This window comes from Excalfactoria chinensis, chromosome 28, assembly GCF_039878825.1.
Source record: "Excalfactoria chinensis isolate bCotChi1 chromosome 28, bCotChi1.hap2, whole genome shotgun sequence".
Taxonomy (NCBI): domain Eukaryota; kingdom Metazoa; phylum Chordata; class Aves; order Galliformes; family Phasianidae; genus Excalfactoria; species Excalfactoria chinensis.
In genome coordinates, this window is record NC_092852.1 from 354602 (window position 1) to 374919 (window position 20318).

The 20318-nt window shown below is 50.4% G+C and overlaps 2 protein-coding genes across 10 annotated transcripts; both read left to right on the forward strand.

Annotated features, from left to right (window-relative positions):
* The first annotated feature begins 1944 nt into the window (after window positions 1–1944).
* On the forward strand, window positions 1945–4022 carry LOC140263150 (olfactory receptor 14A16-like). Its single transcript, XM_072357894.1, has 2 exons — window positions 1945–2847; window positions 3876–4022. The coding sequence occupies exons 1-2, from the start codon at window positions 1945–1947 to the stop codon at window positions 4020–4022; spliced, it is 1050 nt and encodes a 349-aa protein (XP_072213995.1).
* A 5224-nt stretch (window positions 4023–9246) lies between these two features.
* Window positions 9247–16054, forward strand: LOC140263312 (uncharacterized). Of its 9 annotated transcripts, none has more exons than XM_072358167.1 (8): window positions 9247–9586; window positions 9717–9785; window positions 10142–10450; window positions 11391–11545; window positions 11831–11913; window positions 12074–12200; window positions 12759–12869; window positions 12978–16054. In XM_072358167.1, exons 5-8 carry the CDS (start codon window positions 11890–11892, stop codon window positions 16046–16048), a joined length of 3333 nt encoding a protein of 1110 aa, XP_072214268.1. In that variant the 5' UTR covers window positions 9247–9586; window positions 9717–9785; window positions 10142–10450; window positions 11391–11545; window positions 11831–11889; the 3' UTR covers window positions 16049–16054. The 9 variants fall into 9 exon arrangements, with proteins under 9 accessions (XP_072214268.1, XP_072214269.1, XP_072214267.1 ...); XM_072358168.1 differs by having other exon boundaries at window positions 10282–10450; XM_072358166.1 differs by having other exon boundaries at window positions 9717–10450.
* Window positions 16055–20318: the final 4264 nt, after the last annotated feature.

Genomic DNA, 20318 nt, shown 5'->3' on the forward strand with positions numbered 1-20318 from the left:
GGAATACCGACAACAAAAATCACAAAACCAGAACAGTGAGCTCATCCATTTCGTCAGCTGAGCAACTCTGCATGCTCCATGGAGACAAAGGCACTTGGAGGTGCCCTAAACGCTGGGGTCTGTTGTCATCAGGATGGCCAAGAATACCTCTTTCCCCTCTCTGGCCCTCAGCTGATGCTCAGGAAGGAGGTGTCCATCTCAGGGATTTCCCACATGGTTTACAAGCACTGGCACACATTCAGGAGCACCCAAGGCACCTTGGGCATCACCCAGTGTCTGTGTGTGAGCAACTGACTCCGTGCTGAAGGGCCAAGGACTCAGAGCAGGAGCTCACATGCAGGCAACTCCTTGTGCACATCTGAACTGAACCAGAGGAATCCCAGCTCCTGTGGGTCCGTGGGGAGCTGAACCCCATTTCAGCCCCAGGGTTTGCCTCCAGGGATGAGATGCCTGCAGTAACTCAGCTGGATCAATGCCCTGCATAGGGAAAGTCCAACCCTCTCTGTCCTTGCCCGGGTGCCTTTTTTATTCCATCAAATGTTCCATCAAATGACTCCCCATATGTCTGGAATCACTCGCTGACCACTGGACATCTGGAGGTTACTTGAGCATTGTTCAAAGCACAGTCATGATGCTGTTGTCTTTCAGGAGCTGATGGCCATGAGGACCCAGAGACATCTCAAGGGAGATGAGTGGGAAGGATAAAAATGACATCCTCTGCTGCTGTGCTGGGCTGGGCTCCTGGGACACAGGGAGCTCATACAAATGGGCAGTGCTGCAAAGAGACAGCTGTGCCCAGGAGCAGCTCTTGTGCACAGCACAGCCTGCAGGTGACCGACAGAGAGGAGAGAAAGGGGAGAGAGCTTACAGGATGTGTGAGGTGTGAGCAGGCTGCGACCTCACTGCAGGAGCATTGCTCACACATCACGACATGGTAAGTCTCACTGCAGACCATGAGCTGCTTTTAATAGAGGGTTAACTAAACTGGGACATCCCATAGCAGATCTGGCTGCAGGCACTGCATGTTTCTTTACTGTGGAAAAAGCCTTCTGCTCCAGCTGAGGGCTTCCGTGCTGCAGTGTCAGAGCACAGCCCTGAGGGCTGCGTGTCCCAGCACGGCTGCAGACTGTGCAGTCAGGGCTGCAGGCGGGTGCCCAGGGCTGTCCTGCAGAGCAGGGTCCCTGCTGTGCCCCATGGCTGTGTGCCGGCTATGGGACTCTGCCGCCTGCCAGGCTCAGCACTCAGCCTGCCCGGGGAGCTGCCCAGGCATCTCCAAGGTGATGTGTTGGGGGAAGGAGGAGCCCCCCGGCAGGACTTCTGCTGCCACAGCTGCTGCCTGGGGAAAGGGGATCACAGCTGCACTGCACAACAGAATATTTCTGAGGGTCCTTTGCAAGAGGAGAGCCAAGGCAGGGATTTTCCATTTCCTGTTCTTAGGGAAGGATAGAGGATTGGAGGCAGAAATCTAAAAGGGGCTGTCAAATTTGAACACAGCTCTGAGACCCCCAAATATTTCTTCAGTCCATCAGTTGTTTTGTGAGCAGTCACACAGAATGTGCTTTCAGCCTCTCCTTCCTAAAAGGACACAATCAGTTTAATTTATCATTGTTTTCTGCAGACATTAATAGTTCACTTATCCTGCAAACAGGCTGATTTCTCTATGGCAAATTGAAGTGCACAGAGGCTGGGGCTGCGGTCTTGAAGAGCAGCTGGAGTAAAGAGGAAAATATCCAGGAGGCTGGAATATGTTTAGGAGATGAGAAGAAAGTAAGAGTTGCCTAATCTTATAAAGGGATGGTGAAGCATGTGAAAATAAATTCAAATTATGTAGTTAAATGAACATTTTCCAAAGGGAAAGGAAATCTTTTACAATACAGCAGGAGTGTCTCTGAGAATGGTCTGGACTCTGATCTCTGTGCAGGACTCCATGCCCAGCAACAGCAGATGCCCAACAGCAGCTCCATCAGCGAGTTCCTCCTGCTGCCGTTGGCAGACACGCGGCAGCTGCAGCTCCTGCACTTCTGGCTCTTGCTGGGCATCTACCTGGCTGCCCTCCTGGGCAACGGCCTCATCAGCACAGCCGTAGCCTGCGACCAGCACCTGCACAGCCCCATGTACTTCTTCCTGCTCAACCTCGCCCTCCTCGACCTGGGCTGCATCTCCACCATTCTCCCCAAAGCCATGGCCAACGCCCTCTGGGACACCAGGGCCATCTCCTACGCAGGATGTGCTGCACAGGTCTTTTTCTTTTTCTTCTTCATGTCAGCAGAGTATTACCTTCTCACCATCATGTCCTATGACCGCTACGTTGCCATCTGCAAGCCCCTGCACTACGGGACCTTGATGGACAGCAGAGCTTGTGCCACCATGGCAGCAGCTGCCTGGGGCACTGGGGTTCTCAATTCCCTGCTGCACACTGCCAGTACGTTTTCACTGCCTCTCTGCCAAGGCAATGTTGTCAACCAGTTTTTCTGTGAAGTCCCCCAGATCCTCAAGCTCTCCTGCTCAGGCTCCTACCTCAGGGAAGTTGTGCTCATCATTTTGAGCGCCAGTTTATTCTTTGGGTGCTTTGTTTTCATAGTTGCGTCCTATGTGCAGATCTTCATGGCCGTGCTGAGGATGCCCTCTGAGCAGGGACGGCACAAAGCCTTCTCCACGTGCCTCCCTCACCTGGCCGTGGTCTCCCTGTTTCTCAGCACTGCCTTTTTTGCCTACCTGAAGCCCTTATCTCTTTCCTCCCCACTCCTGGATCTGGTATTGGCACTTCTGTACACAGTGGTTCCTCCAGCACTGAACCCTATTATCTACAGCATGAGGAACAGAGAGATCAAGCATGCTCTCAGGAGGGTGTTGCTATATGCACTATTCCAGCTTCCATAAAGTGCACCTCTTCCTCACATGATTCCCAGTGATGGTTCTTTATGTTTTATGCATCTTTGATTGTTTGATTGTGTATGATACAGCAATATGCAGAAAAATATTGCAAGTTATTTCACTTCTTTCCTACCTACTTTCCATTTTCTCACTCCAAGAGCTCATGCAAACATTGAACCAGATTCCCTGAATAGGTTAAGAGATAAATAAAAAGCTTTCCTAAAAGACTTTTCCTTTTGTCTTCTGCTTTCCCACCTTGTCCGGGTCTGGGGGAGGTACAGCCATGGACAGCAGCACAACATGCTCTTTTCAACCCTGCTCTATTTCCACTGCCACAGTGCTCTCAAGTCCTCTCATTTCTGCTGGCCTGAAGGTCTTGTGTGTCTCATGATAGTCCTGTTATGCCTACAGCAGCACTCCGGGGCTGTAGTCAGTAGCTGGCAATATGAATGGCTGTGTCAGAGCTGGTCTCCTTGTTGGCACTGCCATAGCAAGAGGGTCCCTTCAGAGCAGGACCAGAGCACTGGAGGGCTCTTCCAAAGCTGGTGTAAGGAATAAACCTCAGGAGCTGCTCCCTGAGAAGACCTCGAGATCTTCTGGTGCTCTTCACTGCATGACCAGGTCAGATTCAAGAGCCCCAAGGAGATCTGTAAGGGGCTCAGGGCAGTGCTGCTGTTTAAAGTTTATGGGTTGAGATAAAGAGGAAAAAAAAAAAAAAAAAAAAGGATAATAATTATGACAAACGTATTTATACATATATCTTTAGTATATTTTCACATATTTACAACATATGCAGTTACAAACAAATATGCATAGATACTAATACATATGCATATCTGTTTGCAATTCCAGGACCTTTTACAGGGGTTTTAACAGCCACTGTCCTCCTTCTTGTGAGACATTTCTGGAGCTGTTGGGGTTGGATGTTCTCAGAAGCCCACAATCCAGCAGGAAGCACATGGCTGTTAATCAAACTGTGTGGCAATTTCAACCTGCAACAGCTGACGGGCTGCTGGCTGGGGTCTGTGCTTTCAGGCTCACACACGTCAGTGCCTTTGAGAGGCCAGCAGAAGCAGCTGGTTTGCACGTTGTTTGTCTGGTTCCCACTTGTTGTGGAACAAGGGCAACCGGGGGGTGGGCCTGAGTAAAGAACTGCTAGGATAAGAACGGCTGAAGCAGTTGAAGTGGAACCATGGAACGGGGATACAAAGAAGCTCCTCGACAGATGCCCCATGGTGACACGAGGAGGGAGGACTCTGGGATTAGGAAGGGTCGTGCGTGGGGTTGCATAGGGGGTGTATGGGATGCGCGTGCATGGAAACCATACTAGTATACTAGCTGTGAGGACATCATCTTGCAACCGTCAGAAGGGCAAGGATCTCTCATATGCCCCGTGATACAGGATAATCATGGCCAGCCCACTTGGGAGCCTTCTGATTGGTGGCTAGTTAAGGAATTAAGATTGGCAATGGCTACTTCTGGCCTTGAAAGCCCCATCTGCCAAGCCTTATTGGACATGATACAGGTGGAGCTCGCCACCCTCTTTGATTGGTGTAGTCTGGCCAAGGCGGTCCTATCGCCCGCTTAAATGGTGCTTTTTGACAGCAAATGAGACTCCTCGAGAATGGAAAGTGAGATCAACAACAGAACTCTGCCCCTGGGTCATCTGCTTCATGGGGTGGGTTCGGAACAGCTGAGGGGTATGGGAGCTTTTGCAGAGCTCGGTAGGATCATGCGATTCTTCATTAAGCTGCATACACCGGAGATGGGCAATGGGGGCAGTGGAGAGACTTAGTCAGACGAACCCCCCTTTACATAGAAATTAAACAGGGACCAGAGGAACCGTACAAGCAGTTTTTAGATCTGCTACACAACACATTGAATGCATCGGGTCTCCCACCTGCTGTTAGGTCGGCGGTGGATAAGGACTTGGCTACAGTTAATGCAAACCCGCTGTGCAAGGCGGCAATTTGGATGCTGCCAGGGGATGCCACTCTATTGCATATGATGGAGGTGTGTGTTCATGCCGAAAAAAATCAAGGCTCAGGAGTCAATGGCAGTGGCTGTAGCCTCTGCTGTTCAGGAAGTTGTTGGGAACAAATCATTGCGGTTAGTCCAAGACCACGTTGTTTCAGGTGCGATGGCATAGGTCATGTTAGGAGAAATTGCCCTTCCCCATCATTGGTAAAAGAAGCAGGGAATAATTGTTTCAACTGTGGCAAATCGGGCCACCTTGCTCAGGACTGTGCAGCAGTGTTGGGAAACTACAAACAGAGTGCCACTCCGGGTGCAAGGACACCAATGCAGACCAGAAGCGCCACCCAGCAGGCATTCCTGGCAACGCCATGGCCAGGCCCAGACCAGGAACACAATCGAGGTCGGAAAGCACATACCTCTTGTCATCACCCACTCTTCTTCCAGTAACCTCCAAGGACATCAGGGGAGGTGAACGGCCTCTTAAGATAGAGGAGTGGGGAGTGGAGGTATGGCCACAGTGGGCTACAAAACCAGTTAATAACATTCCTCTGACCCCATTGACAGATTCACCAGTATACATACCTGCAGACCTTCCCATTCCTGTTGCAATGGGAACTTCATGGTCGCCCTAAGATTATTCCCTCAGCACAAGAAAGACATGGAGGTACTGGAGCAGGTCCAGAGAAGGGCAACGAGGCTCGTTAAGGGCTTGGAGAACCAGCCCTATGAGGAGAGACTAAGGAAGCTGGGGCTGTTTAGTCTGAGGAAGAGGAGGCTGAGGGGAGACCTTATTGCCGTCTGCCAGTACCTGAAAGGTTCTTACAGTGAGAGTGGGGCAGGTCTCTTCTCACTAGTGACAAGTGACAGGACGAGGGGAAATGGCCTCAGGTTGCGCCAGGGCAAGTTCAGGTTGGATATTAGGAAGAACTTCTTTACAGAAAGGGTGGTTAGGTACTGGAATGGGATACACATGGTTAGGGACTGGAATGGGATACACATGGTTAGGGACTGGAATGGGATACACATGGTTAGGGACTGGAATGGGCTCCCCAAGGAGGTGGTTGAATTGCCATCCCTGATGTGTTTAAGAGACGTTTGGATGTGGTGCTCAGGGATATGATTTAGCAGAGGGTTGTTGTTGTGGTGTTGTTTTGTGGTTGTTTTTTAAGAGATCGGCTACTGGTTGGGCTGCGGTTGGACTTGATGATCTTCAAGGTCTTTTCCAACCTGAGTAATTCTATGATTCTATGATTCTATAACATACCTCTGTTGGAATAAGCAGTATCACCAAGTAAACTGCTTGGCTGATATGAGCACAGGTGTCATCACTGAGCATGACTGGCCCCCACACTGGCATACTGATGCTTGCCCACTGGCTATCTCTGCGGTTGGAGGTCGGCAGTTTGTGTCCAGGAGTGTTAATGCTATTCAGGTCAGGATCAAAAGAGAGATGGAAACTGCCACTGCTCATCCTTATGTTCTACCTGGTCTCCCAGTAAGCCTGCTTGGATGTGATGTGCTTCTGCAATTTGGAGCATGGTTGGTTGTGGGTCATTTGGATTTTCCCAGGGGGTTCCTGGGTTGTTGATGCCGATTAAATTGTCATGGCACTCCAACAAGCCGGTGTGTGTCCCCCAGTGGCCCCTGAGTTGGGAGAAATTGACCCACTTATGTGAAAAGTTGTCCTGGAGAATCACGTGGCATTGGACAAATGGACCGCTGCGCAGGGGGGTACCTGTGCCATCATCATCAGTGGTTGTTGTGGATACATCCCTGATGTTTCCAACATGGAATTCCTATGATGACACAGACAGAGACCCAAATTATTTCAATCAACCCACTACAGACAATTGGACCGTGTCTCAGTTCTCTAGTAGCAGCTGTGTCTGCCCTGGTTCAGCCCAATCTACACTGCACCCCTCATTAGAGGTGTTGAGGAACCTGACTTAGAAAGGGCAGAGCTGTGCTGAGGAGCTTTGCAGTCTCCCACAGCTGTTGTGAGACAGATAAAGGATGAAAACAGATTAAGTTGTGAAAAAGGGAAGGCTATTGCTTGTGGGGTGTTGGGCCAGAAAGGGATACAACAGTGAAGGAAAGGGGGTGACTCAACTCCTCTACCTTTGTGACCTGTCCTTTGAAAGTGGCAATGTGAAAAAGCGCAGTATTATATATTTGAGCAGCATATTTTAGGAATATAGTTGTTGAATAATGTGATTCATTCTCACTTGCAAAACTACAGTGTTTTTTTTAGATGCTGCAAATACTGCGGGTATAGTATTACAGACTAGAAAAGATGCTGTAGGGCTATTCTGTTTTGATAAGAGACCCTCAGCAGAAGAACAGCAGGCTTATCAAACATCAAAGCCAAGGCCTCCACATAGTATGGAGTAGGCAGCAATGCAACAGGCACACATCAAGACACCCTCCTTAGTCCTCTTTCCAAACGTAGATCTCTCCACGGACGAGCAGAAACAATCCGAGCAGGGAAGACCATTGGAGGAAGTCACACTGTCGGTTGTGCTGTCATGATGATAAAAGGACGCTAGATGGTAGAAGAGACCATGGAATAGAAGGCTGGAGACCTTGTAAATCACCACCTGCTATTGGTGAGTGTATGTTAATCGTCTCATACACAATTAATGAATATGTATTATTTGCAGAAATAGAAGGGAATCTGAATTTTGTCATCTCTGAACTTATGTGCTGAGCAGCAGCACAATGAGCTCGGTGATCTCGGCACAAAACGCTTCCTTGTCTCTCGCTGAGATGTTCACAGGATCACAGAATGAGCCGGGTTGGAAGGGACCTCAAGGATCATGAAGCTCCATCCCCCTGCCTGGCAGGGCCACCAAACTTCCATGTTTCCTAGATCCGGTTGCCCAGGGCCCCATCCAACCTGGCCTTGAACACTTCTGGGGATGTAGCATCCACAGCCTCCCTGGGCAGCCTGTTACAGCACCTCACCACTCTCCTGGTAAAGAACTTCCCCCTGACGAACTCGAACACAAAGTATCCTCCCCATGTCATCCTCGGGATCGCTGACCCAGACGGCAGCTGCGGCATGGCACGGTTTGCTCGCACACAACCCAACCCAACCCAGCCCAACCCAACCCAACCCAACCCAACCCAACAGCACAACCCAACCCAGCACAACCCAACCCAGCACAACCCAACCCAGCACAACCCAACCCAGCACAACCCAACCCAGCACAACCCAACCCAGCACAACCCAACCCAGCACAACCCAACCCAGCACAACCCAACCCAGCACAACCCAACCCAGCACAACCCAACCCAGCACAACCCAACCCAGCACAACCCAACCCAGCACAACCCAACCCAGCACAACCCAACCCAGCACAACCCAACCCAGCACAACCCAACCCAGCACAACCCAACCCAGCACAGCCCAACCCAGCACAGCCCAACCCAGCACAGCCCAACACAGCACAGCCCAACACAGCACAGCCCAACACAGCACAGCCCAACACAGCACAGCCCAACACAGCACAGCCCAACACAGCACAGCCCAACACAGCACAGCCCAACACAGCACAGCCCAACACAACACAGCCCAACACAACACAGCCCAACACAGCACAGCCCAACACAGCACAGCCCTACACAGCACAACCCAACACAGCACAACCCAACACAGCACAACCCAACACAGCACAACCCAACACAGCACAACCCAACACAGCACAACCCAACACAGCACAACCCAACACAGCACAACCCAACACAGCACAACCCAACACAGCACAGCCCAACACAGCACAGCCCAACACAGCACAGCCCAACACAGCACAGCCCAACACAGCACAGCCCAACACAGCACAGCCCAACACAGCACAGCCCAACACAGCACAGCCCAACACAGCACAGCCCAACACAGCACAACCCAACACAGCACAACCCAACACAGCACAACCCAACACAGCACAACCCAACACAGCACAACCCAACACAGCACAGCACAACTCAACACAGCACAACTCAACACAGCACAACTCAACACAGCACAACACAACACAGCACAACTCAACACAGCACAACACAACACAGCACAACTCAACACAGCACAGCACAGCACAACTCAACACAGCACAACTCAACACAGCACAACTCAACACAGCACAACTCAACACAGCCCAACACAACACAACACAACACAACACAGCACAGCCCAGCCCAGCCCAACACAACACAACACAACCCAGCACAACACAACACAACACAACACAACCCAGCCCAGCCGGTCCTGCCGCATCCCCCATCCCTGCGCCATCATGGCGGCAGCTCCGCCCATCGTCACGGCGCATCCAGTCGTTCCATCCCGGAACTCCTCCTCCCTCCCGGCCGCGGAAGGCGTTCCTTCCGGCGGGACGGGACTCGGCTTCTGCTTTGCTCCGCAGCTCCGTCCGCTTCCGCTTCCCTCCCCTCCCCTTTCCGGCGCTGAGGGTCCCTCCGAGCGGCGCCTGTCGCTGTGTCCCCCCCGGTGCTGCTGCTCCCGGCACATCCCGGCGCTCCGCCCCGTGAGCGGCTCTCGGCGCTGTCGGAGCCGCTTGCAAGAGAACGGCGGACTCTGCCCAGCGGAGCAGGTGAGGCCGAGCGGGGCGGAGCGTGTCACCCCTTCCTCCCTCCACCCCTCCCCTCCCCCCGTGGGCACGGCGTTCCCGTTTGCCGTATCGCGTGTTGCAGCGGAGGATCGTCCCAGCAGATTATTAGGCAGGTATGTTTAATGAGTGATGCCCATGCATCCCGCTGCAAGGGGGATCGCTCCACCTCTCTTGCACGCCGGAGGACAAAAGTTTGGGGCAGATATAGGCAGAGCTGATACATAATCAGTGATTTTCCCACAGTTTGTACAGGGATTCATTGTATCTCCGAGAAGCACTTGGCACACAGTCCCTCCCCCTCGTGCACGCGTGGTGAGCAGCTGTGGGCTTCACCTGGTGGTCGTGGGATGAAGGCTTATCATCTTCCTCACTGTAAACCTCTGACCCTGTGGGAGGGGCAGCCCCGAACCAGTTCTGCCTTGTGGGCATTTTATCATTTACTCACTAAATGTCCTTGAGCTGTTCTCTCTTTATGCCCCCCCCAAGTCTTTATGTCCTTCCCCCCCCCCCCCCCAATTGTCCTAATCCCGAGTTGTTGCCCTCCCCATTCTTTTAGCAGCCTCCACATTTTTGCTTCTGTAAAGTCTCTTTCCCCTTCATTTCTGTGATCCACCTTTATTCTTCATTCTGCTAATCTTAACTCTTTGCTGCCTGAACTTCATGCTTAGCTTCCCAGCACCGAGTTGGGTCAACCCTGATGTTGGCGCTTTGAATTTCTGAAAGAGACATTGTCAGACACCCCAAAGAGCAGCTGGGATTGATATCAACCCGTGAGCTGTTGTTATTCATTCCCGGATGTGAATCCCAGGGTCACAGCGTGAGCCAATGAATGAGCTACGAGATTTGAAGCCATCCTGCTTCCGTGCAATCTGAGCCTGCGGGGGTTTCCTCCCCTTTCTGTGCTGCAGCAGGGCTGGACGAGCCAGCCGGATTGCTTTCTTCAGCTCGTGCCTTTCTCCAAGCTGTTACCGGGAGGGGTGAGTTAATTCCTTTTGATATCTTTTCCCATAGCGCCGATTTCTCAATGAAAGGCTCAGTTATTGCCCTCCTTTTCCTGGCACACGTGGGGGGCTGATGATGCCTTCTGGGCACTCTTTGTTGTGACTGCAGGCCAACCTTACAATGGGGGTGGACAGGAGCAGTGGGAAGCTGTTTTCTGCTTCCTGCTGTGATCCTTTCCTTGCTGTCCCTGACAGTGCAGGAGATGAAATACCCTCCTTCACTGTCACCTCATTTCTGGATTGCTGCAATTAGACTAAAGAATAATACCAGGGTGCTGATTGGGAATGGCAGTGCTAGGAATGCAAGATGGAATGCTTTTTTTCCTTCTGTTTTTTATTTTCATTTTCAAGATCGATTGCTCCCCTTTGAGAGATTTGTTTGCAATTCTTTACATTTATTTTCCTTTGCATTAGTTTCCGTTCCCTATTGTTCCTATTTATTTCTGTTCTCCTTGGCTTCATATACAACTTCCAAACCTGTCATTTTCCAGATAACAGCCCTCTCATTCATGTTTGTATTCTAAAGACTTTGCCAATTTGTCAAAGATGGATGCAACTACAATATAAAGTACCAAGGCAGAAGCAGGACAATATTTATGGATATAATTGATATGCTTAACTAACTTAATAATGATTTAACACGACTGGAAATGTCTGGATGCTCTTTGTTATATACTGCATGTAGGGTTAAACACACACCTACAGGAAGGGTTCAAGTTAAGTGATGAGAGTGGTCTCCCTTGCAGTCTAAACTCTTTGAACCCCAGTGATAAAGAGCTTTGGTGAGCCTGGATCCAGTATAAATCCCAGGCTTGAACAAGAGCTAATGTCTAAGTGATCATATGTGCCCAGTCTCTCTAAGACAGAACCTCAGAGAAGCTCTGAAAGCTGCAGAGTAACCACGAGTGTCTTACAGAAGATTTGTATTGAGGAGTCTTGACATCAAGCTGCGAGGGATCTCAGTGCAGGTGTGAGCTCCAGAGACATCCCTGCTTGATGGGCAGTCCTGTGGTGCAGCCCGCAGCTGTGCAGCAGAGCTGGAAAGGTGCTTGATCTGCTCCCTGTTTTGGGGTAAGATGACTGACTCCTTGCCATGCTTTGTCTTGAGTCCCAGGCTCAGTTAGCCCTGAGCTGCAGAACTGAATTTCAGCTACCAGTTCTTTCAGCCTCCCAATTTGAGACAGCTTTGTGATGTTTCATCTCTTTGAGCCAGAGCATTATCCTCGCTGCTCCTCATTGTCTTGCTGTGCAAGGCCTGTTGTGCCATCACCTGCAGAAGGACTGCAGAGGTCTGGACTGGGACAGGGACTGCTGCGTTCCCTCACAGCTTCCCTGCCATTTCTCTTGTCCCCGTAGGCTGCAGTTCAACTTCTGCCTTCCAGTGGTGATCATCCCAGCCTGCAGGAGCGCAACAAATGGCCGCAGCACATCCAGCTGAGGTAGGGGCTGGGGGAAGCAGGCAGGAGAGGCCAAGAGGCCAGGGATGTGAATGCAGGGGAGAGGGAGCTTGTGTGTGCTGGGGACAGAGAAGTGGCTGGGATAGGGATTTCTGTCCTGTGCGAGCTGCTTCCTTGGGCCTTGACTGTTCCTTGCTTGCAGGAGCCCGTGGGCTTTGAGGAGGTGGCTGTGTACTTCAGCAGGGAGGAGTGGGAGCTGCTGGACCTTGCGCAGCAAACGCTGTACCGGGACGTGATGCTGGAGACGTACCAGTGCGTGGCCTCGCTGGGTGAGAGCTTTGATGCCTTTCTTCCTCGTTAGGGCTCCTTTGGCTTTGTAGAATGAGCCTCTGCAAATCGGGCCTTGAATAATTGCCATGCAGTTATATATTGATAACTCCATCAGCAACAAAAGAAACACAAAGAAGCATGATTTTCAGGAGGGCTCAGCATTCTCATCACTCTGATAAAAGCCCCAGAGTCAGTGCTGGCAAGCTGGCATCAGCCAGGAGGGACAAAACCAGCCCTTGTGTTGGTGCATTGCATGGTCCACCAGCTCCAGCTGATGACTCCCTGGTTTCTCCTTTGAGTTGTCCATTCAGTTGCCATCAGCGTTTTGATGCCTTGGTCATGGGTAGATTGTAAGAAAATAAACAAGCCGTTGTAAAGCTCATTTTAAGGAAAATATCGTAAAAGCATTCTTTGCTCCAAAGGAAGCTGTGGGCCCAATGTCATTCAGGCCCAAATTGTGGTTTCTCCATGGAGAGGGACTCAGAGTGGAGCTGTTGAACAGACACTGTGCCAGAATAATGGAAATGCTCTCTTGTTCTCTGTTTCTCTCCCTGAAGCTCCACTTCCAGGCCCCAAACCCCTTGTGATCTCCCTGCTTGAAGGAGGGGAAGAGCCCTGTATCCCAGATGAGCGTAGCCCTGATTCCATGCCAGGAGACCTCAGCCCAGGTGAGGTGGTGGAGGGAAGGAGGCAGCTGGGGCTGTAAGATCTTACTCTATGTGTGTCTTATTTTGGGCACTGTGTGCTATTTTTGGATTTCCTTTGTCATCTGGCAGCTGATGGGATCAAAAATACAGAGGAGGTTCCGCAGAGAAGTTGTGAAGCAGAAATACAGTATGGTTGCATCTCTGTGGAAGAAATCAGAGGGGACGTCCAAGAAGGCCTGCAGCAAGGTCAGGGTGAGCAAATCAAGAGGTCCCTGGGAAAGTGTCTGGAAATGACATTGAGGAACCCTGTGGACTTCAACATAGGTCAAATGCAGCCTGAAGAACCCAGGAGCAAGAATGCATGCCCATGCACTGAGTCTGAGTGCACGTACACAGGAGAGAGACCCTTTAAGTGCTCTGACTGTGGAATTAATTTGACAGACAGTGGGAGCCTCACTTCCCAGCAGCTTACACATGGAAGAGAGACACTGTACAAGTGTTCTGAGTGTGAGAAGAGCTTGAAAAATAGTTCTGAACTCATAGAACAGCAACATGTCCACACAGGAGAGCAACCAAATAAATGCCTTGAGCGTGAGAAGAGCTTCAAAAAGAGTTCCAACCTCACAGAACACCATCACATCCATACAGCAAAGAGACCATGTAAGCGTACTGAGTGTGGGAAGAACTTCAAAAGCAGCTATGAATTCAAGCTGTACCGGCGCATTCACACAGGAGTGAGACCATATAAGTGCTCTGAGTGTGACAGGAGCTTCAAAAGTCGTTCTGATTGGAAGCGCCACCAGCGTGTCCACACAGGAGACAGATTCTTCCAGTGCTTTGACTGTGGGAAGAGCTTCAAATGGAGAACCCACCTCTCCATCCACCGGCGCGTCCACACAGGAGAAAAACCCTTTCAGTGTCCTGAGTGTGGGAAGAGCTTCAAAAGCGGTTATGAATTAAAGCTGCACCAGCGTGTTCACACAGGAGCGAGACCATATAAATGCCCTGAATGTGAGAAGACTTTCAAAACCAGTTCTGATTTGAAGCGTCACCAGTGCATCCATACAGGAGAGAAACCCTATAAGTGTCCTGAGTGTGGGATGAGCTTTAGAATGCGTCGTGAATTGAAGCTGCACCAGTGCATCCACACAGGAGCGAGACTATATAAGTGTCCTGAGTGTGGGAAAAACATCAAAAGGAGTTATGACTTGAAGCGCCACCTGCTCATCCACACAGGAGAGAAACCCTTTCAGTGTGCTGAGTGTGGGATGAGCTTCAGAAGGCGTTCTTTACTGATTCTGCATCAGAGCATTCACACGGTAAAGAGCCACTGTAAGAGGCCTGGGTGTGGGAGGAGCTGCAGAAGCAGTTCTGATTTGAAATTACGTCAGACCTACCACTTTAGAGACAGAACTTATAAGTGTTCCGAGTGTGGAATGAGCTTCAGACAGAGTTCTGCCTTGTCTTCCCATCAACGTATCCACACGGCAAAGAGACGCTTTAAACGTCCTGAGTGTAGGAAGAGCTTCAAAAGGAGTTCCAACCTCACAGAACGCCATCGCATCCACACAGGAGAGAGACCATGTAAGTGTAGCAAGTGTGGGAAGAACTTCAGAAGCCAAGAGACCCTCAAAAAGCACCAGCGGCGTGTCCACACAGGATACGGATCCTGCCAGTGCTCCTACTGTGGGAAGAGCTTCAAATGGAGAACCCACCTGAGCATCCACCGGCGCATCCACACAGGAGAGAAACCCTTTCAGTGTCCTGAGTGTGGGAAGAGCTTCAAAAGCGGTTATGAATTAAAGCTGCACCTGCGTGTTCACACAGGAGCAAGACCATATAAATGCCCTGAATGTGGGAAGACTTTCAAAACCTGTTCTGATATGAAGCGTCACCAGCGCACCCATACAGAAGAGAAACCCTTTCAGTGTCCTGAGTGTGGGAAAAGCTTCAAAAGCAGTTATGAATTAAAGCTGCACCAGCGTGTTCACTCAGGAGCAAGACCATATAAGTGTCCTGAGTGTGGGAAAAGGTTCAAAAGGAGTTCTGATATGAAGCGCCACCAGCTCATCCACACACGAGGGAAACCCTATAAGTGTCCTGAATGTGGGATGAGCTTTAGAATGCGTCGTGAATTGAAGGTGCACCAGTGCATCCACGCAGGAGTGAGACTATATAAGTGTCCTGAGTGTGGGAAAAACATCAAAAGGAGTTCTGATTTGAAGCGCCACCGGCTCATCCACACAGGAGAGAAACCCTTTCAGTGTGCTGAGTGTGGGATGAGCTTCAGAAGGCGTTCTTTACTGATTCTGCATCAGAGCATTCACACGGTAAAGAGCCACTGTAAGAGGCCTGGGTGTGGGAGGAGCTGCAGAAGCAGTTCTGATTTGAAATTTCATCAGACCTATCTCTTTAGAGACAGAACGTTTAAGTGTTCCGAGTGTGGAATGAGCTTCAGACAGAGTTCTGCCTTGTCTTCCCATCAACGTATCCACATGGCAAAGAGACGCTTTAAACGTCCTGAGTGTGGGAAGAGATTCAAAAGGAGTTCCAACCTCACAGAACGCCATCGCATCCACACAGGAGAGAGACCATGTAAGTGTAGCAAGTGTGGGAAGAACTTCAGAAGCCAAGAGACCCTCAAAAAGCACCATCGGCGTGTCCACGCAGGATACAGATCCTGCCAGTGCTCCTACTGTGGGAAGAGCTTCAAATGGAGAACCCACCTGAGCATCCACCGGCGCATCCACACAGGAGAGAAACCCTTTCAGTGTCCTGAGTGTGGGAAGAGCTTCAAAAGCAGTTATGAATTAAAGCTGCACCTGCGTGTTCACACAGGAGCAAGACCATATAAATGCCCTGAATGTGGGAAGACTTTCAGAACCAGTTCTGATATGAAGCGTCACCAGCGCACCCATACAGACGAGAAACCCCATAGGTGTCCTGAGTGTGGGAAAAGGTTTAGAAGGCGTTCTGAATTGAAGGTGCACCTGTGCATCCACAGAAGAGCGAGACCATATAAGTGTCCTGAGTGTGGAAAAAGGTTCAAAAGGAGTTCTGATATGAAGCGCCACCAGCTCATCCACACAGGAGTGAAACCCTATAAGTGTCCTGAGTGTGGGATGAGCTTCACAAGGCGTTCTGTACTGATCCGGCATCAGAGCACCCACAGGGAAAAGAGACCCTCTAAGTGTCCTTAGTATGGGAAAAGCTTCTAAAGGGGTTGGGATTTGAAGCTGCTCCAGCTCATGCACAGAGGAGCGAAGTGTTCTGAGTGTGAGAAGTGCTTTAAGAGCAGTTCTAATCTCAGCACCCTCAAGCACATCCACAACACACAGGCAGGCTGCAGAAGCACCTGGACTTTTGCAAACCTTCAGAAGAAGTTCCAGCTTTGTTATCAAATGGCACATCTTCAAAGGAAACAGGGCTTGCAAATGTCACAATCATGAGAAGAGCTTCTGCTGGATCCACAGGCTGGTCACCACCTGTGACTTTATGTGGTTCTGAACCTTACAAATGCCTTGAGTAGAGGAAGAGCTCTGGGACCAAAATAAACCTCCTGTCAGGTGGAACGTTTCTGCTGTGTCTGTTTGCAGGGAGATGCCCAGGAATTGTCTTTTATCTCCCTCAGAGAATCCCATCTGCTGTGGTAGCAGAATGTCTGCACTGGGGTGATGCCCAGTACATGCCTGCACCAATGAGTTCACGTGGCAGGAAGTCTTGAGTGTGAGAAGGGCTTTGTGTAGAGCAGAGAGCTCCTCACACTCTAAGAAGACCTTCATCCAGAGCTTGTTCTTCATTAAACATTGCAGTCCACAGGACAGGTTCGTCCTGGGAGTCTGTCTCCTGCAGAAAGTGTTTCTCTCAGGGCTGTCAGCTCATTTCTCATGGGGGAAAAACCCCCAGCAGAGAGACCCTGAGGATGCTGGAGAGCCCAGGATGAGGGAGGCCCTAATGCTTCTCCCCAGGCAGGAAAAGTTTGCAAGGGAGCAAGTAGCATCACTGGCACCCCCTGCAGAAGGGACTTAATCCAGGAACTTGTGATTCTGTTAGAAACTTCTCTTAGTGCTTTGCCAACTGAGAATACCCAACAATATTACTGTCAAACCAGGTGTGAATGTCAGATTGCCATCTATTGATGCTGTGCCCATCATCTTTAACAGAAGTTTGTAGCCCACTTCCCCATAGTGGTGCTAAGCAAAAAGATTAAGGCGTCAGGAATTTAACCTTGTCTTTAATGGGGTAAGCTCTTCAGATTTCCCCACCATGGCAATTCTTTGTTTTCTTCTGCAGCACCACACAGGATTGCAAATGGAAATGCTGCCATCAGAGTCTCTAATGCTGTTTGTGCTGTTGTTGCATGGTCTGGGCTCTTTAGCTTAGTGTGCCAGGATTTGCTTTGCTCAGACTGACATGAGGTTTTTGTTTCATTTCTGCACATAGATGAGTGCTGAGTGGTTCGTGTACAAGGCTAAGGTGCCTTCTCTGTGCTACAGGATTTCTTTTGTAGACCTGGAATACAGAATTACCTCACTTTGGAATGTATTCTGACAGCATTTACCCACACAAATGGTTACCTTCTCTTCATTTGCTCATTTCTGCTCAAAGCAGAGGGAGGCATCTGCCCCCATAACCCACAGTGCCACCAACCCCTGCAGTGTCCCTGCATAATAGATGGAGTCTCTTGGGCCAGAAGGGCTGAGGGTCTGGAAAATCGTCAGAACCCATGCCCTGAGAATCACCATGAGATTGCAGTGAGTAAAAAGTATAGGGAGTGGGGCCAGACTGCATCAATGTCAGTGCCACCAAGAAAGGATGGAGAGTATCAGTAACTGGGGGCACCTTGCTGGGGGCACTGAGGCTCCCATTTGCTGCCTGACTGAGGGGGCAGAGTCTTGATCAAGGCTTTAGGTATTTTGATCTTGGGCAGGCCTTTGAGAAACTGGGTCTGTGGGCTCCTGATGGACTCTGAGCAAGTGGGTAGTCACAGGGCCATGATCTCACTGCAGTCACAGAGATGTGGTAGGACAGCTCACTTGAGTGACATGCTGTTGTGGATGGCTGTGTCCTTTTTAAGAAAGGCAGGTTGGGGAAATGAGGTGAAGAAGTTGCCCTGTACGTGAGAGAGCAATTTCGACTTTTCTGGGACTTGGAGGTATCTCATGGGCTGGAGTGCTTGAAGGTAGAGGGCCCTCAAGAGCTGGACAGTATTTAAATGGCACCCAAAGAGTAGGAAATCAGGGAAGGGGAGCAGGAGACCTGCATGAATGAGCAAGGAGCTCATGGATAAGATCAAAGGGAAAAGGAAGTTTTAGGAAAAGTGGAAAAAAGGTCTGTTCTCTTGGGAGGAGTTTAGGAGTGTTGTCAGGGTTTGCAGAGAAGCAACAAGGTACGCTAAAGCTCACATGGAGCTGAAGCTGGTGAAGGAGATAAAGGATAATAAGATGGTCTTCCTACTCATTTTAATTCCTCTTTTTCCTCTTTTTCTCTGAAAGCTGTTAGTAACTCAAACCTTATGTGATATTTTACTAAAACGTACAGCTTAGACAGATACAATTGTGAGAGGGCCAACACATACAGGAGAACCATTTTGTAGAAACCTCTTAAATAACCTGATCTTTTATTTCACGTATGTGTGAATCTTGAGGGTTGTTTTGCCTTAATCTAACCGGAGGGACTGTAAAATCTGATCATCTCTGCCACTCTTCATGGACAGGACGTGACAGCATTGAATGAACTACAGATGGAACGTGGCTGGAAAAGGACCTTAGGAATGATTCTTTCAGCACAAGCTGACAGGTCAGCTCTCACCTCCAATGGTAGTGCTGCGGTGCTGGAGACCTCCATCAGGACTCTGTGATCAGTCCGTGCTGTTGTGTCACGAGGAACAACTGGTGAGATTGCAGAACCATCAAAGTAAGGCAGTGCCAGGGTGAGTGCCAGTGCAGGAATCGAGTTGTGTGTCTGCAGCATGCAGGGAAAAGGAGGCCAGTGTAGGGCTACATAGAACAGCCTCTGGTGGAGATGGCCAACAGCACTGGCAAGGATGGAGAGCCCCAACAGAAAACCAAGCTCTTTGTCTTCTTGGCTGCAGCAGTTGTGTCTGCTGCTGAGGCTCTGGAGGGCACATGTTGTCCCTGTGACATTGGGGCCTCTTTGCCTCCATGCAGCCCTGTAGGGAGGCCAGTAGGTGTAGTACCATTCTCCGTCACATAACACTCCACACCCACTGACTGTGGGAGAGCCTTGGGCCATCTGTGAGGGACAGGACCACCTTTTCCAGAGGCTGCAGCTATGGCTCAGCCCTTCTGTTTCATCAGACAAAACAAGGGTTTTCCTTAACTTACAGCACCTGCACAGGGCCTTTGCCTGCCTTTAATCACGGCCTCCAGTTATCTGCTCTAACACGGCTATGGAGAGACTTTGTTGGTAATGGCCCCACAGGGACCAATAAAAGCTCCAGCACTTTCCAACATTTCTGGACAGCATTTTGACTGCACCTTCATCATTTGGTTACAGCAGTCTGCTCTCAGTCCCTGAAGTTCACACACACCACATACGCTGTGGGGCTCATTAACAGTGCAGAAAGTCCTAACAAGCCATTTCCCTCCAGTCTTCAAGACCTGAACTGCTCATTAGGGAGGTCTCAGTGTTGCAGATGAAGTTTTCAAGGATCACTGTCCAAAAAAGGAGATGTCATATTTAAGGGTATTTTTTATTACAGCAGGCTCCAAGATGTCACTGAGTGCTGCAGAACCCGTGTGACACAGATGGCAGCTCTGTCAGGGAGAGGGAGGTACAGCCAGCATGGGGATAGCATTGTGAGGATCCACGAGGGAAGTGTAGTCAGTGAGAGCTGATGACTGGAGAGTGAATGCAACAAAGTTGGGAATTGATGCCAACGGAGGAGAAAGACGCAGGGGGCCAGTTGTGTGGTCAGTGCTGGTGCAGCTGGATGTGTGGGAGGTGTGGGGGGAGGGAGCTGACTCCCCTCCAGGACCCAGGACTACAACCTCAGGATAAGATGCCTCAACGGATTCAGCTGGATCCCGTCCCTATGGAAGTGTGAAGGACTGTCGTACAGAGCCAGGATTCCTGTATCCCAGGGCTGTGTGCTGGAGCAGGGACTCAGCTGCCAGCCGGACTCTGCACTCAGCCTCCCCTGGGAGCTGCCCAGGTAGCTGTAGGGGGATGTGTGGGGGGAAGGAGACCCCCAGCAGCCTTTTGCTCCTCAGGGTGACGCATGGGGCTGGGGGTTCAAAGCTGCACTGCATGCTCGGTGCCTTAGGCAACTATTCTAGAAGGAGGACCAAACATGGGAGTTTCTGCCCCATGCTCAGCTGGGTGATTCTGGCTTCCATCTTGAGTCTGCCCTCTGGACTACATTAGGTTTCCATACCTACGTTCAGATTTTGGTCAAGCTCTCCTAATCCTGATGTCCATTTTGCTCTTCTGTCTCTACACTGTGTG

Excerpts from the sequence above, each read along its gene's own strand:
- LOC140263150 (XM_072357894.1), top strand. The coding sequence starts at position 1,945 with ATGCCCAACAGCAGCTCCATCAGCGAGTTCCTCCTGCTGCCGTTGGCA. Across the intron at positions 2,848-3,875 it reads TCAAGCATGCTCTCAGGAGG|CTGACGGGCTGCTGGCTGGG; the intron begins GTGTTGCTATAT and ends AACCTGCAACAG.
- LOC140263312 (XM_072358169.1), top strand. The coding sequence starts at position 11,890 with ATGGCCGCAGCACATCCAGCTGAG. Across the intron at positions 12,201-12,758 it reads CCAGTGCGTGGCCTCGCTGG|CTCCACTTCCAGGCCCCAAA; the intron begins GTGAGAGCTTTG and ends CTCTCCCTGAAG. Across the intron at positions 12,870-12,977 it reads GCCAGGAGACCTCAGCCCAG|CTGATGGGATCAAAAATACA; the intron begins GTGAGGTGGTGG and ends GTCATCTGGCAG.